This window comes from Hipposideros armiger, unplaced genomic scaffold (assembly GCF_001890085.2).
Source record: "Hipposideros armiger isolate ML-2016 unplaced genomic scaffold, ASM189008v1 scaffold_936, whole genome shotgun sequence".
In the NCBI taxonomy this organism is placed as follows: Eukaryota; Metazoa; Chordata; class Mammalia; order Chiroptera; family Hipposideridae; genus Hipposideros; species Hipposideros armiger.
Window position 1 is genome coordinate 45,322 of NW_017732286.1, and position 17,598 is coordinate 62,919.

General features: G+C 41.0%; 1 protein-coding gene across 4 annotated transcripts in view; it reads left to right on the forward strand.

Annotated features, from left to right (window-relative positions):
- The window catches only part of COMMD2 (COMM domain containing 2), a 92,692-nt gene that overhangs the window by 9,326 nt on the left and 65,768 nt on the right, over nt 1–17,598 (forward strand). The window contains exon 5 of one of the 4 annotated variants that reach the window (XM_019630721.1): nt 9,219–9,263. The exons of 2 other annotated variants lie outside the window; for them this stretch is intronic. In XM_019630721.1, coding sequence (XP_019486266.1) covers nt 9,219–9,242 — 24 coding nt within the window. In that variant the 3' untranslated portion in view covers nt 9,243–9,263. Of the gene's footprint in view, nt 1–3,268; nt 3,287–9,218; nt 9,264–17,598 lie in introns of those variants that run through there. One more of the 4 variants, XM_019630723.1, reaches the window with a different exon arrangement.

The window sequence follows — 17,598 nt, forward strand, 5'->3', positions numbered from 1 at the left end:
TATAAGACGACCCCCCACTTGGAGGCATATTTTTCAGGGCCAAAAAATCGTCTTATACGCCGGCAAATACGGTATTCAGAATGTCTTTAGACAGTTCAATGTTTTTGACCTTTAAAAGCAACCCATCGATGTTAATAGCCACAGAATAGTTGGAATACCAATTTTTTTAAAATGCTATACTGTTTAGGCAGTTCATCCATTTTTCTTGGCATGTGAAGCTAATGAGTACTTGCCATGTTGCTTAAATTTGAGTTGTGACTAATTAGCTTGAATATTTAGTATTCAGATTTGTGTGATCATATATTACATTTTATCAAGGACAACTTTTTTCCCTAGCACTCAAAGCATTTAAGAGACATGCTGTCATTTAAATTTATAAACAATGCATGCAGGAGTAATATAATCAATTTGTAATTATTTGGATATAAATTAGTGTCACTTCTGTAGTTTTGTTTGAATAAAGTGTAAAGAGAGCAAAGGGAAAACCATGTTTACCACATTCCAAACAAATATCTCTTCTTCCTCACAACTTGATTTTTGTTTTGTTTTTTAGTAGGTAACTACTTGTATAAATTATTGGCCTGAAAAGCCCAGATGCTGATGTGTCAAATCAGCTTGAGAGAGTGCAGGGACACAGGCGGACTTAAGGAAAAAAGGAGACTTAAGGGGAAAAATCATATGGAAGGGTGGAAATGGGGCTACAGTCTTAAATATTTGTCTACGGCCTTATTCTGAGAGTCTCATCCCATGGAGCAACCCAGGAAGGCCTCTAGAGGCATCAGACTCTAAGTTGCACCCTAGGCTCTCTCAACACTTTGCCTCCTAAGAATTAGAGATTTTCAGGTCACAGGGACATCATGTTTCTTCTTTCTCTCACCAGCAAGCCTAGCAGAGAAGAGGCCAGTGAAAGAAAACCACAGTTGAAATTGCCGCCCATTGGGCCCCTGCAGACATCTGAATCACTCTTTTTCCCATAGGTACATGTCCTGCAGTTGCAAAATAATTATATCAGATATTAGCAAACTATAATCAGATATTTTTTAACTATAGTGATAATTAATGAATCTTTCATATTAATAACCTCACAAACAAAAGGAAACTATTTATTACATGAAATAGTAGCATGTGTCATAGGATTTAAAAGTAACATGCCTGCCAAACTTAGATGATAAAAATAGCTCTGTGAGGCTTCTTATTTGTCCACATTTGGTAGAAGATAAGCGGGGCTGACCCCAGCCAAGTCTGTAATAATAGCCCTGTGTCTCCTCAGGGCACCCTTCCTTCCACCTCATATCCACTGTCCTTTCCCCAATCAAAACAAGAAAGCATGTGGTCTTTTTTCATTTGTATCAAACCCCCCTGGCCACCTTTTTCTATACTCCATTTTTCTTTCTGGTGTTCTGCCTTCACCTTTTTGGGCCAGAGTGATTGGGAACAGTCTCCTAACTTCGTTTTGAACCTGGGGCTCACCTTTTAGTGCAGCCTTTTCCTTTTCTTGTTTAACCCTCTGTTGGGTGCAACTGATTTCACAGATTCATTGCACACAAAGATGCCGCTATGAAATATGTTTTTACTGTACTAAGTCAGACATGACTGGCAATATGGTAGGAGGGGGAAGATACAGAGGCGATGAGTCATGATACTTAAGATAATAGTTAGGTATTTGAAAATTTGTGTGCAGTGAATCTGAGATCAATTGCGCCCGACGGAGGGTTAAACATCCCATACCCTTATGAATTCCTCTGTCTTGTTTGTTTTATGGCACACTGGATTTTTTTTTTTTGTAGCTGTATATGAACATTTTTTCTGCATTTGCAGTCACTGTTCTACTCTCCTGTATGACCAAGTTTCTTGACTCGGGGTAATGTACCTTTCCATGTATAACTTATCTAAATTCTTATTAAAACATTGGATTATGAATGAGTGTGCTGATTTTTCCAGATTGGCTGATGCATGTTTAGACTTAAACGTCACATCTTTCATGTCTCAAACCCAGAACAGTAACATCTCAGCTCTCAGAACAGAGTTGTAAGTAGGAAATAATGTATGTGTCACAAAGTCTATACATCAGCCATTGGACGTCTCCTTTGGGCTTCACAAGGTTTCGCTGAGCTTGTTTCGTGTTGATGTTTCCAAGCTTAGGCAAACTTAAAACAGCAAATTGGAAAGGTGGTAGGGAAATGATAAGAAGAAAATATACCTTCTTGGAAAACTGAAAAATAAGAACCTGACAGTAAGGAAAGCGAAAACTCATTAAGTGTGTGTATAAAGGGTGCTTGTGTGGGAGCTCTTAAAATTCGTAAGAGGATGTGGTCTTTTAGGATACAACCCTATGAGAAAGCTAAGAGGTCAGTCTTTGGAGCTGGACAACAGGGTATGAATTTAGGCTCTGGCTTCTTATGGGTCCTTGATAAATTCCCAAAATCTTGTTTTCTTCATCTCCAAAATAGGAATAATAACATCTACCTCATTGGCTTGTGTGGACTAAATGAGACCATATATCTAGAATGTTTAGCATAGTACCATACTTTAGAAAATACTCATGTTAGACTGAGGATCTCATTATTTTGTAACCTTGAATTACATCCAAGATATTCTGTTTAAGAAACAGAAAATGTTACCTGGTGGTTTCTGGGTGGTAGGATTATGGCCATTTCTTTTCATTCTTAATTTCTATAATAGTTTGATGACTCATAATATTTTTTTAAAAATAGCTTTTAGGGCCGGCCGAGTGGCACGTTGGTTAAGAGTTGGCTTGGGACGCCAGCTCTGAGCAGCAAGGCCCCGGTTCAGATCCCACATTAAAGCCAGTAACGCTGCGCCCTCTACAGCTAAGATGGTGAACAACATCTCGACCTGAAGCTGGGCTGCCGTGAGTCGCCGGCGATGGTGTAGGCTGCAGTGGAGCTGTAGTAGGCTGCCGTAAACTACCGTGAGTGGCTGGCAGCCAGCGTGAGCTGCCGTGAGCCACCATGAGCAGCCGTCCAATGGCCGGCGAGCGACTGCCTCACCTGGGAAGAGCGCTATGATAATACCAACATGGGCCAGTGAAGCAACGTCCTCCACAACTAGACTGAAGAACAAAAGAACAGAAACTTGTCTGTTTCCCTTCCCTGATTTCCCAACGTTCCCTTTCCCCAATTCCCCAATAAAATCTTTAAAAAAAACAACAGTCAGTCCCCAAAGGTGTCAGGTGGACAGGCTGAGGGTTCCACGTAGAGGCGTGACCTAGAGTTTCTCTTTTCTGTCCTTTTTTCCTCCATGCTAGTGAAAGAAGAATGGGAATCTCAAGACAATACCTAAGCCAGCTCCCTTTTTCTAGGTAATACATCTAACCAGAGCATTATCCTGCATTTTTTTTTTTATGGCAGCCCACTGCAGCCCCACTGCAGCCTATGCTGTCGCTGGCGACTCACGGCAGTCCAGCTCCAGGTCGAGCTATTGTTCACCATCTTAGCTGTAGAGGGCGCAGTGTCACTGGCCCTCATGTGGGATCCGAACCGGGGCCCTGCTGCTCAGAGTTGGCGTTCCAAGCCAACTCCTAACCAATGTGCCACTCGGCCGGCCCTATCCTGTATTCTTAATCTCCAAAGGAAAACACATACTTTGTAGTTTTTCACAGCCCTTATGGTCAGGAAGTTCTTTCAGCGGCTGTATTAAAATCTTCCTGCTATAATTTACTCCCTCGTCTCTGTACTTATTTTTTAAAATATGTGTTTGATTAAGTCCCTCCTTAGCTTACCCTTTCACAGTTTCCATAATCATAGGTTACTCTCATTTCTTTTCCTTTCTCAAATGGTAGAAAATATTTTGGTGACAAGGGTATCATAAGGCATTGCCTCTTATTTAAATATGTTCACTTTTGGAACCACCATGACTGTTAATGTTCAAACTTAAACACTTTTTTAAAAAAGCAAAACGAGCCCAACTCCACCATTGACAGATTAGTTCAGTGAGCTTGACAAACTTTGAAAGGGATGATTTTATAATTATAAAAGCGGAATAAGCCTGTTATTTCTCAGCTTTGCAAAGCAGTATCTTATGGAGATGAGGAATCAATGATATGCTTTATGGCAATGACCTATATAGTTAATGATTTGATCCCTGAATAGTAACGGCTCCTTGCCTTATGTTTATATAGCTCCACTCCTCTTTGCCCAGGAACTCAAATGACTTAATATGCTTGATAGCTACAAGTCCATAAGAGTCTGCTTACCATAATGGGGAAATATGGGAACAGTAATTCTATTTCCTTAGTGGGCTTAAAGTGAAAAGGAGAGTGAGGAATACAAATACCTGCATTAATGTACCTAAACGAGGGTTCTACTCCGGTTGTTACCATTTTAAACCCAAGCAACTATTAATTAGATGAGAGGTTTTTTATAACTACAGTATAAATTATTTTTGTTATCGTTAGGACTATGACTAATTATGTGGCCATCAGAGTTGGAGGCCATGCTATTTTACTGTACTTGAGCCAAAATTGATGCTTTTTAGTTACAAAGACTACAACTTTCATTTTCCTCTTGCAGTTATCGTAACTGTAGAACAGTCTGCCCAACAAGCTAAAAAGGCAACACAGAGAAAGTGATTTTTGCCCTTTCTCAAACCATGTGAGGTCTTTTACCTCTCATATTCTTCATTTCTCTTAGTCCTTACTCTCTTATATTGAGCTATACACCCATTTGTGTATGTATTGTGTTGACAGGGAAAAACAAAGCAAAATTTAAAACCTTTTCTAGCTTTTTTACAGTGGTACTGAATCAGTTTTGTTAAATATTTATTAAGTTCTTAGAGTAATCCATGTTGTGTGTCGAACAAAGGATAAAGTCCTAACCTCAGTTTAGAATGCTCTCACGCTATTCCATCCTTGAAAATAGTTTAACCCTAAACTCATCAGGCTGCAGAAGAGAGTCTCCTAAGGGGGCCGTTCGGAAGAAGGGACGCTCCTCTGAACTACTGTCTGTTGGAAGCACTTTTCCTTGGAATTTCACCTTCCTGTGATTCAATGGCTTCAGCTGTAGCAATGTGCAGAGGAAAGAATCGATCACTCTAGAATACTATGGAATACTTGGACATGGTTAGGGTGCCAGAAATGATCCCTACTCCTTTTCCATTGAAGTGGGGTTCCCTGAGGTAACCAGAGGTGTGATGGGAAAAGCAAATCGAGTTCTTTTTTTACCTGCATGCCAGTGTTGTGATTGTCACAAATCCAATGAGAAGTGGATGCCTGTGGTTTTGAAGGAATGTGCTTAGTTCACAGAATGAAAAGGCTTCTCAGTTAACTCAAAGACTAAAAACACACAGATTAACATTCAGAGAATGAGGAAAAGAAAATCGAGGGAAGTCTTTGGGTTTCTTTGGGGCAAGTAGAGATGGTGATGATATGATTTCCTGGCATGGTCTGCAAACCATGCTCTTATTCCAAATAAATAAAAAGTTCTTACAAAGCTCAAGTGAGTTTAAGTGCTGCAGCGTAATAAAATTGCTTGATTTGCAGCTGAGACTGTTGCAGAATTCATAGACGAGGAGAACTAAGAAAGACTGCAGGAGATTTTTTTTGGCACCTAAAAGGTGAAAATGATTGGTCTCACAATATGAGCAATGTAATTAAAACTTTTTTTTTAATGTTTAGACTCTAAGGATGTAATTATTGGGTATTTTTTCTATGCTTTTTTTCTTCCAACCTTTGTCTACAAATAAATACCAAATTCCATGCCTTTCTTAGGCCCTTAGAGCAATTTATTTTCATGCCAAACCCCTCATCAAGCCTCCTCCCTCCCTTTAAAAACATTTTTATTTTTGAGAAATAATTCACATAACAGAAAATGCACCCTTTCAAAGTGTACAATTTAGTGGGTTTTAGTATGTTCACAAAGTTGTGCAACCATCACCAATATCTGATTACAGAACATTTTCATCACTCCAAAAAGAAACCCGTATCCATTAGCAGTCACTCTCCATCCCTTCCCTCCAGCCTCTGACAACCACTAGGCTACTTTCTGTGGATTTGCCTCTTCTAGATGTTTCATATCAGTAGAATTATATAATGTATGGCTTTTTAGATCGATAGATCGATCGATCGATAGATAGATAGATTATATAGATACAAAAAATATCTATAATTTTTTAAATTATATAGTGTCTGGCTTCATTCACTTAGCATAATGTTTTCAAGGTTCATGATGTAGCATGTGTCAGTACTTCATACCTTTTTATGGCTGAATAATATTCCATGGTGTGGATACTCCCTTACTTTTTACAATATTCGAGTCTCATTCCTGGTCTTATTGTAGAATTTATCTATTGCATTTTATTTTGTTTATAAGAGAACCTCTGACAGATTTAATAATGTATTTTCTACAATGATGGTTTTCTAGAATTATCTTCCCAGATACAAGTTAGAAAATTCTGGGAGTGATTTCTTTTTAGCCAGTTATTATTATTCTCCAGTGAGCTGTTTTATTTCTAGTCTTACTCAAAAGTTATACCATGTTAGGAGCTAGTCAGCTAAACTGTGGAAGAGATTCTTAGCTGAAATCAGCTGCAAAGAAAATTATATTAGTATTATAAGCTTTTTACTTTAATTTGAAAGATTTCGTACTAAAATTAGGGATGTTCAGTGGGCATTTTATAGATTTAGAGAAGATAGGAAAGCAACTAAGGAGTATTTATGTCTTCCTATGTTCATTTTGTATATTTTTCATATTAGGTAAAATTATTAAAAATTGATAACTGTGTAGTGGAATAGAGAAAAAGACATTCCTTTTGCTTAAGTTCACTCCTCAGAGTATCTCTGAACTAATTTTGAGAGTGCACCGAGGCATCTCTGGGACACTATTTTCCAGATGCAGCACCTGCTGAGCCTCTGCTGCCGGGGCTCATAAGCTAGTGGAGGAAATGGGAAGGAAAACTGTCGATTTAATAAGAATGTGATTAAGTGTAGGGAGAGCTACATGGATAGGGAGTGAGCAGTTCTCTCTAGGGGTGTGAGGAAGGCACGTTTTTCCTTGGTCATTTTTGCTGTTTTGGTAATTGCACCCCGTTTACCTTTGGGGATAACCTCTTCCCGATTGGATAGAGTTTGGTAGGACTGTCAGACAAGAGACCGTGCCTTCCACTATTAATGCTGAGCCTGTAAGTCTCTCTCGGGACTTGGAAACCTGACGAATCAGAGAGAATGGTTGTGGCAGCCTTGCAAGATGCTTGATGACCTGTCCATGGCCTCACAAAGATGTTCTTTTCTTGCCCTTTTCCGACCTGATCTCAGAGCTGCCCTTTGATTCTGTAGAGTACCTAATACGTGCCCAATAAATTTACTCTCTGCTTAAGTAAGGGTCTAAATAATCCTAAATGTTACAGAGACTAGTAATACAATTAGATTCATTTTATAAAATTGCATACTTTATTTCATAGGATTTTTGTAAAATAGCTCTGCAAATTGTTAAGCAACTAAAAATGCGGCATTATTAATAAGGTTGTTAAGATTATGTAGGGTGCCACATGGGCACTGGACTTATCAGGGGGATCACTTCATAGACTGTAGATGCCTGACCACTGCACTGTACACCTGAAGCTGAAGAAGGATAATATTGAATGTCAAATATATATATATGTATATATGTATATATATTGCCATGGGATGTGGAGTACAGCATAGGGGATATAGTCAATGGTATTGTAACAGCTATGTATAGTATCAGAGGGGTAGTAGATGGGGGGGTTATCACTTTGTGAGGGGTGTAAATGTCTAACTATTACATTGCTTTGTACAACTGAAACTAATAAAAAATAAAATAAAAAGTAAAAGGCATTATTTTAGAACATAGGTTAAATGCAACAGACTCATAATATCTCATAGTTGATTAGAGAGATGAAGATTCAAAACAACCTTAATTAGCATTTTCCTTTTAATGCTGTTCTGTTTTTTTTATTTGCATCCTGTGTCCCCTCTATCATGTCTCTAAACTATTTCTTTAGAAGTTACAATAATCTTGTGGTTTCACTGTAATCTTTTAATTAATATATTACAGTTTGCTTGCAGAAATAAGATAAAAACATAAAACAGTAATTATCAAATGAAACAGTGCCAAGAATAGTACCTGGCACATAAGAGTTAAAGAAATTAATGAACAAATGAACTAGTAAATAAGAGCGAGTGAATAGTATATTCGTATACAGTATGCTCTGTGGAACTTTAGGGAAAAAGCACTTCTGCCTCGAGTGGTCAGAAAAACGTTTCCGAGTTGTTGAGAGAAGGGCAGGATTTGAGCAGATAGATGAGCGAGGTGGGCAGTCTATGCAGGAGATGAACAAAAGGCACAAAAGTGGAAAATTGGAGGCTGTGCTTTTAGAGCCTGAGCTGTGGTATGGCTGGTGGCTGCTGCTTATGTGGGCAGAATGACCCACTGTCCCTGCAGCCCTAGATACGGCTGTCCCCCCAGGACCCACTTCCCTTTACCTTTTCTAGTGGAGGTCAGTGTTCTCTGGAGCCTTGGGTATTTCAGGAATTTGGGGAGGGGGGTGTGTCAGTATCATTTACCCATGGTGCCTTTCAAACTTTCCCCTTTCATCCTTGTTTCAAAGCACTCAATCATTAGAATTTGTGCTGTTCAGCTGTGCCCCCTTTATCATTAATAGCAGCCTTTCATGTACTTTCTGGATTCTTCCTCTTTGCTGTCTGCCCATCTGTCCATCCATCCACCTAGTCATCTAAAAAGCATTCACTGAGCACTTACTATGTTCCAGGGTCTGTTTTAGGTGCTGAGAATACAGTGGGAACAAGAAAGAATCGCTGCCCTCATTGAGCTTACATCCTAGTGGTGTGATGGATAATAAAGAAAATAAACATGTACTATAACTTTAGGTTGTGCTAAATGTTCTGAAGAAAAAAAGAAAATAGATTAGGGGTTCAAGTGAAGGGTCAGAGTTCGGAGGGGCCATTTTAGGTAGACTGGCCAGAGAAAACTGACAAGGTGATGTTGGAGCAAAAACCTGAATGAAGTGAGGAAGTGAGCTGTGGAATATTTGGAAGAAGAGTATTCAAGACAGAAGGAAAAGTATATGCAAATGACCGGAGGTGAGAATGAGGTTGGTATGTGTGAGGAAGTGTGAGGAGGTTGGTGTGGCTGGAGGAAAGTGGGAACAGAAATGATCAGAGGAATGGGCAGCAGCAGATTAAGCAGGGCCTTTAGCTTCCAACTGTTCTTTCCCCCTAGGTTCTTCCATCAAATGGGGTGTAGGGAAAATGGAGTCGGTCAGGCTCCCTCACCTGGCCATCTGGCGGAACTGCCATAGCGATCCACCAGGTACAAAAGATGGAGTGTTGCCCGGGTTCTGTCCATCCTGCTGATGTCACTGTTTGTGTACTCTTATGTAAGCACTATGGCTATGGCCACTAATTGTCCCCGCACAGTATAAAGCCTGGCCACTGTACAAGGCGGGCGGTACCTAGAGAGCTAGCGAATAAATCATGTCTAACTCTGCCTTCGGCTCCACGTATCTTCTTCCAGCTCCCAGAGTCACAGGCACCTTACACCAGGGCCACCACGCTCTCGGACATTGGGTATGTGGATAATCCATCCAACACCTAGGTTTCTCCTTTCCTTGATCTCATTTCCCAAGGTCTTCCCTCTTCAGCCACTTCCTTCCACTGGTATACTCTTGACATTGTCCCCAACTGAACTGTTCTATTTCTGAAATCATAACTTCAGACATTTCATCCTCTGAAATTGATCCAGCTCGCTGGTCAGTTACTTCCAACAATCCAGTTCCTGAGCTTCAAATGGACCTTCAATTATCTGACCTTATTCTTAGCCTCTGCCTATCCATAGTTCCCTCCTTATCCAGCTTGTATTCACAATGCATCACTTCAAACAACCCATCACTGCCAGTATTCTAAATCCTTTCCGTTTCACCTTCCATTGTACCTATATTGCCCACCATGTATGAATTCAACTGTCCATCTTTTTTCTTGCTAGTTCATGGGCTGTTGAGACCTACAGGAGAATATACAGAATCACACAGATTATCAAGCTTATACATTAATGCTCAACGATCTCATGTGAGCCTTTAACACTTCCTAACTAGGCTACTGTTTCCCTACTCAGCTGTCTCCCATTTTCAACAACTATTTCAACAACTATTTCTCCATTCCCCTTAAACCTCTGACCCACCCACCACCCCCTCTCATTCTCTCTCAATGACAGCTCCCTTCACAGAACAAATAGTAGGAATTTGCTCCACTTCTGGTCAGTGAACCTACAATCCTCACTGTTCTCTGCACTGATACTCCTCTTTCTCTCCAATCCAGTAGAAGAGGCATCCCTCACATTTCAGAATCCTGAATCTTTTTGTCTTCTACTTATCCATCTTCCTGATATCTTTCCATTAAAAAAAGAAAAAAGCATTTTCCAGTCTATCTCATCTTAATATCCCTTGACCCATATCCCTCTTAAGTTACCACACACTCTCTTCTCCATTTCAGTGACTTCTGAAAAAGTTCACCTTTCCTTCCCAAGCCACCCCAGGTAACATTTCCACAACATTCCATATTGCTTAATCCAATGTACAATTAAGTCTGACAATTAAGTTCACAAACTTGTTGCAATGCTGTTGCTAACATTTTTTTATTCTTTTTTTTATTTGTTTTATCTTCTTGCTAACATTTTTTTTATATCAGAGGGATTATTCATTATAAACTGGACAAACACTTAACCAAGTTTACTATTTGGAAGCGCTGAAAAGGCAGCGTGAAAAAGTTAGACAGCGTGAACTTTTTGCCAACAATTCATGGCTCTTGCATCACAATAATGCACCAGCTCACACGGCACTGTCCGTGAGGGAGTTTTTAGCCAGTAAACAAATAACTGTATTGGAACACCCTCCTGACTTACTTGATATCTAATATGGCCCCCAATGACTTCTTTCTTTATCTAGAGATAAAGGAAATATTGAAAGGAAGACATTTTGATGACATTCAGCACATCAAGGGTAATACAACAGCTCTGATGGCCATTTCAGAAAAAAGAGTTCCAAAATTGCTTTGAACGGTGTACTAGGCACTGGCATCAGTGCATAGCTTCCCAAAGGGAGAACTTCGAAGGTGACCATAGTGATATTGAGCAATAAGATATGTAGCGGGCTGGCTGAGTGGCTCAGTTGGTTAAGAGTTGGCCTGGGAGCACAAGCTCTGAGCCGCAGTGCTCTCAGTTCAGATCCCACATGACCACTGATGCTGCACCCTCTACAGCTGAGACGGTGAACAACAGCTCGATCTGGAGCTGGGCTGCCGTGAGTCGCTGGCAATGGCTGCAGTGGGGCTGCAGTGGGCTGCCGTAAGCTACCGTGGGTGGCTGGCAGCCAACGTGAGTGGCTGGCAGCCGGCGAGAGCTGCCTTGAGCCACCGTGAGCGGCCATCCAATGGCCAGTGACCGACTGCCTCAGCTGGGAAGAGGACAATGATAATACCAGCATGGGCCAGTGAAGCGACGTCCTCCACAACTAGAATGAAGAACAAAAGGACAGCAACTTGTCTGTTCCCCTTCCCCGATTCCCCAATAAAATCTTTAAAACTAATAATAATAAAATAAAAAAATAAGATATGTAGCACTTTTTCTAGGATGAGTTCACGGACTTAATTGTCAGACCTTGTACATTTCCAGTCCTCGTCTTACCAGATCTTTCAGCGGCATTTGGCAGGTTCATCACTCTCTTTCTAAAAAATATACCTTCCCACCCCCTGTTTTTGTGTGTGTGAAACACTCTCCTCTTTTGCCTCCTAAATCTCTGGTAATGCATTCTTATTCTTCTTTGCAAGACTCTGTCCTCTACTCTACTCTTAGTTGTAGATTTTCCTCAGAGCTTTGTCCTAAGCCATTTCTCTCTGCAGAATTATACCAGGTAATTTGGTTCATTCTCTTGGCTTTAATTATCATTAATTTTCTGATGACTATCAATTATAGATCTCTAGCCCATATTACTCTCCTGAATTTAAGACACATGTAACTACCTATTGACTCTCTGCATTTAGAAGTCTAACAGGTACTCCAAACTCAAATGAACAAAATTCAACTCATCTCCTACAAAGTTGCTTTTCTTCCAGTGTTCTTTATTGAAGAAATGGCATTGCCATCCACATAGTTGCTCAAACCAGAGACATGTGTGTCACTCTTGGCTTCTCTCTCTCCTGCTCACTCACCTGTCAATTACCAAATCCTATCAATTCCACCTTCTTAAACATCATTATAAATGGTCCACTCCTCTCCATCCCTGTGGCCTCCATGCTCTTGCCTGGTTACTGTATCTGCCTCCAATGAACTGGTCTCCCTGACTCCTTCTTCAGCCCCCCCCCCATGCATTTCCTCACAGCAGCCAGAATTATCTTTGAAAAAGAGAAATCACATCCTGTGACTTCTTAAAACCCCTCCATTGACTTGCATTGCTTTGGGAATAAAGTCCTGGCTTCTGCCTATGTCTCCACCCTCATCTCTCTAGCACTCTTCTCTTCCCATGGTATATTCTTCAGTTCTTTCACTTCCACTGTCTGGACCCTCTTCCATCATCTACCAAGGTAACTACCAAGAAACATGCATTTCTCTGTGGTCAGCCTAAAATCCTTCCCTTCAGGAGGCCAGGAGCCCCTCTTCTGTTTACATCGTGCCCCATGTTTCCCTTATCACAGATTCAAAAAGTTTTGTTGTAATGAATACCTTGATTACCTATTTTTTCTGGAATGTAGGAATGTGTTTTTCTTATTTTCATATGTATACTTGGTGTCTGTCACTGTAACTGGTACATGGTAAGCTCCTATCAAATGCTGAAGGGCGAAAGGGAGAGAGGGAGAGAGGAATATAAAATGGAGTAGAGTACAGCATTTGAATACCTTTTAAAGGTAAAACAAGGCTCCACATTTTGCTTTTCTGTCACACTGGTATGCTTTGCATTAACCTCACAGGACAAGATATGTGTCAACCTTTGTTTTCCTTTAGTTGGAAGATGTTTAGGACGTTTAATCTGCAGGAAGGGACAGAACCAAATATTTACTGAGACCAATGGTTCTCAGCCTAGGCTGCCTTTGGGGAGTTTTTAAAAATTCTGTTTTCTGAGTCTCACCTTCATAGATCCTCATTTAATTGGCCTGAGATTTGTAAAAGCTCTCCACATGATTTTGCTCTACAGCAAATGTTAAGAACATGACAGCTACTGGGTTTTTTCCTTTGTTACTTGCTTCACTGACTGATTTTTGAGCCTGTTGGAGAACAAGAAATTGAAACAATTTCTATTCAGCAGTGCCCTGGTCCACCCACTAGTGCTTTCAACTACAACTAAAAATGACTGGAACAGTAAAAAAAAAAATTAATTGGTACATAGGGCCGGCCAAGTGGCTCAGTTGGTTAAGAGTCTGCTCAAGAGTGTCAGCTCTGAGCAACAGGGTTGCTGGTTCGATTCACAGCCCGAGCTGAGCTGCCACTCTGCTACCAACAGGTGGCAGGATGGCTCAGCTAAAAAATAAAAGAATTCATTGGTACAAATAATTGTCCAGTCCAGAGACAGTGTTGGTCTCAGGCAAACTCGATCCAGTGGCCCAGTGATGGCCCCAGTGATCACCACTTATCCTTCTGTTTCTCTCACCTGTCTTGCTGTTGGCTTCCTCCAGCTTCCTCCAAAGATGGCTGCTAACATCACCTGAAAGTGATCCCATCTTTGTCCCAGTATCATTATTCAGAAAAGTTTTCAGATTCACACTGATTGGACTGGTGTAGGTTACAGACCAATTGCTGTGTTCTGGAGGTTAGAATGTGTTAGAACAAGAGTGGAGTCATCTTCCCAGGGACCATAGCAATCCCCAAATGAACATAGGTGTTTGGGGAAGAAGGAGGGGAGAAAAAGCAATGCTGAGACCATCAAATGTCTGCTATAACCATACAACGGTTTGGTCAGCTGCAGAATTTAGTCCAAAACTGGAGTACTGCCTTATAGTACTATACTATATACTATACTATTAAGTACATAATACTTTATAAATGACCTAGATTCATTTCTTTTTTTTCTATTTTTTTAAAAGATTTTTATTGGGAAATTGGGGGAGGGGAACAGACAAGTTGCTGTCCTTTTGTTCTTCAGTCTAGTTGTGGAGGACGTCGCTTCACTGGCCCATGTTGGTACTATCATTGTGCTCTTCCCGGGTGAGGTAATCAGTCGCTGGCCTCTGGATGGCTGCTCATGGTGGCTCTTGGCAGCTCACACTGGCTGCGGGCCACTCATGCTGGCTGCCGGCCACTCATGGTAGCTTACCACAGCCCATTGCAGCCCCGCTGCAGCCTACACCGACACCGGCGACTCACGGCAGCCCAGCTCCAAGTTGAGCTGTTGTTCACCATCTTAGCTGTAGAAGGCGCAGCGTCACTGGCCCATGTGGGTACTGAACCAGCGGCCCTGCTGCTCAGAGCTTGTGCTCCCAAGCCAACTCTTAACCAACAAGCCACTCAGCTGGCCCCTCCTAGATACATTTCTATATCAATTCCCACAGTTAGTGACTAATGATACGCTAAATATGGTTATATTCATCACAAAATGGTTTAGTGAGAAAAAAATTGAGAACAGAAAATTTCATTTGCATCCTGCAAATGTGAGTTACCTCATGGATTTGCTTAGTGCCTCAGTGAGTAATGTCTTCTCACCTTATTTTGAAAAATAGTCTTAGAACCTCCAGAGAGTCTGATTTGTGCCTCCCCCCACCTCCCAAGCTGAGTGTTACCAGCCAAGAAGATACTGTGTGACTTTGCTTATTATAATTTTCATTATAGAAGCAATAGGGTTTAAATTTTACCCCTGAAATATATTACTGGATTATAACATTGGGTATGCGTTTTCTAATGACATGTTAAAAATTCCCCTAAAAGCTCCCCTCTCCCCAACCCCCTTTTCTCAGGGGATGCTAACTCTCCCTGTTGAAAACTCACTGTTCTAGAGCTTGCTGTCACCAAATACCCTTCTGATTATAATTTGGCTTTGCATAAAAAGTTTTCCATAAACAGAACTGTGCTAACCAGCAAACATGGATGTGGGGTCTACTTATAGTTTTGTTTCCCATTGCAAGTTAATTATTGGCATTCATCAGCCCTTAGGATCCCATTGTGTCTATGTGTGCTCACATTTAAGTTTCTCAGTTTATAAAACTGAAGGCCACATTCCAGACCAAGTGCTCTGCCATAAACTTTACTAAGACCAGAGATGTTATCCTTTCCTGGTTGCCAGACAGTCATTCTTCAAGCACCCTCAATAGACTCCTTTCCATTCAAGTCATACCAGTAAAATCTTTTTAAAAAGTCATAAAATAACACAGGTAGAGTTTCTTTTACCACTTAGAAATGCTGTGCCTGAATCCTCGGTCTGTATACTGAGCAAGATGGCACATATTCCTAAACATAGTGAAAGGAGAACAAGACCCTCAGGTGTCACCATCCTCGGGCTGCTTATGAGAAGTTCCCTCGAAGAGAGTGTTTGTGGTAAAGAACTCAGAAGCCAGAATGTGAGCACTGAGTAAATATTGGCCCTAAAATCTCGGATCATCTATGGAAGGAGGGAAGAAGCTCATTTGCGGAGGTGGAGGCTGAATTCATCTGCAGGGCTGCTCGAAAAGCACGGAGGGATCTTCCAGTGATGAAACGTCACAAGGGAAACCCTCTGCAGAAATGCAGTTGTTCTTAACTATAGAAAGTTGCAAACATACACAAAAGTAGATAGAATAGTATAATGGACCCTCATATGCCCATCACTTAATTTCAATAACAATCAACTCCTGGCCAATTTTGTTTCATCAAAACCCCACCCACTTTCCTCTCTGTCGCCATTCCCACTCCCATGTAATTCTGAGTCAAATCATTTCTCCATTTCTGAGATGGAGATTTTTTCAGTTGAGGATCAAACTTACTCTGCCTGGTAACATGTGAATGGTCACTATGGTTAGAAGACTTACTACGTTTTTTCAGGTAATGATTCCCTTAGAGCAGGGGCTGGCAAACTTTTGAGACGGAAGAGCCAATCTTGTCCCTTGAAGTTTTGCAAGACCTATAAACAAATGAAATCACCATTATGTGAATAGTATCCTTTGAAAATTTTATAAATGAAACTATGATAGTTTTATTTTCATTTACAATTTTACTTCAGAGCCGCATGTACGTACCCAAAGAGCCGCGTGTGGCTCGCGAGCAGCAGTTTGCTGACCCCTGCCTTAGAGTAATGTGTCTTTGTTAAGTATAGGATTAGGCCACATTATCCCAGCAAAATTTCACTTGTTCTTGGGGGAGTGTGATGCATGCTGTTATTTAAGGGATTGTTCACAGGAAATCAGAGCAAGTCTGAGGATTCCAGGAAAGGTGTACAGGCCAGATCCTCACCTTGGGCCTCAAGGAACTGGCCTGGGTTTGACTAGGTGTGACCCATAGTGGCTACAGGAGACCCTACCTGCCACACATGGTTTTGTTCCAAAACTGAAGAATCCAGGCTGTGGAGAATGTCTTGAGTTCTGACTACCTTTTGGGTCAAAACCACACTCCCCTGAGTGAAAGGGTAAGGCGTCCCCTGAAGGGAGTGTACGTTCCCATTGCCATTTGGAGATGCACAGCCATGGTGGGCTTTGATTGAAATTAAGACACATGCCTTTCTCTCATGGCCCAAGGGAATTTGGGAGCTTGGATTCCAGTTAGGATAAACAGGTTCAAGGCCCACATATAAAGGGTAGAAGTGGCCCCTGCCTTGCTGGGGCTAGCAGGGAGTTAGGCACAGAGGTTCCATGATCTGGGTTTGAACATACTGATTGAGGCCACATTTGGTAAGACTTATAAGTTGTCTTCGGTGTCATATTTTCCTTCTGTTACCTCTGAACTACCAATAAAATGTTAAAAGTTATAGTCTGGTTTCACGAATCTGGCATGAAATTAAGAAAAGAGGTTGGGTACACATATACGACACATCAGTACAAGGGAGAATAATAGCAACCTACTGTGACAGCCCAGTCCTGCCATGGCAGGAGGGCATTTGCAGAGGTTCATCCTCTGATGCCACATGCAATGACCACTATGGTGCTATAGGACAGGAAAATGTTCCCAGGAGTTCTTAGGGTTTTGGGGAAAGGAACCTGGTAAAAGACTTCCTGTTACCCCGTGGGCAGGATGGAAGTAAAGGAAACATGCCTTCATGCTAATCTCCAAGATCTGTGAGTCCTGAGCCTACCAGAGATAAATAAATATCAATGTGTGACATATACATGCTAGATGTGGATAGTAAATTTCCAGAAAGATAACATAAGAAATTATTAACAGGGTTTCCTCTGGGATTTCATTTTGTACTCTATACATTAAAAAAAAGTCTACAAAGTATATGTATTACTTTTATAATATAAATTAACTTAAATACAATAGAATATATTTAAAAATAAATATTATATATTACCTAAAATCCTATCCCAACTGACCCAAGAAGTTAATGCTATATTAAGGATTAGATAATGGGGCCAGCCGAGTGGCTCAGTTGTTTAAGAGTAGGCTTAAGAATGCGAGCTCTGAGGGGCCGGCCGAGTGGCTCAGTTGGTTAAGA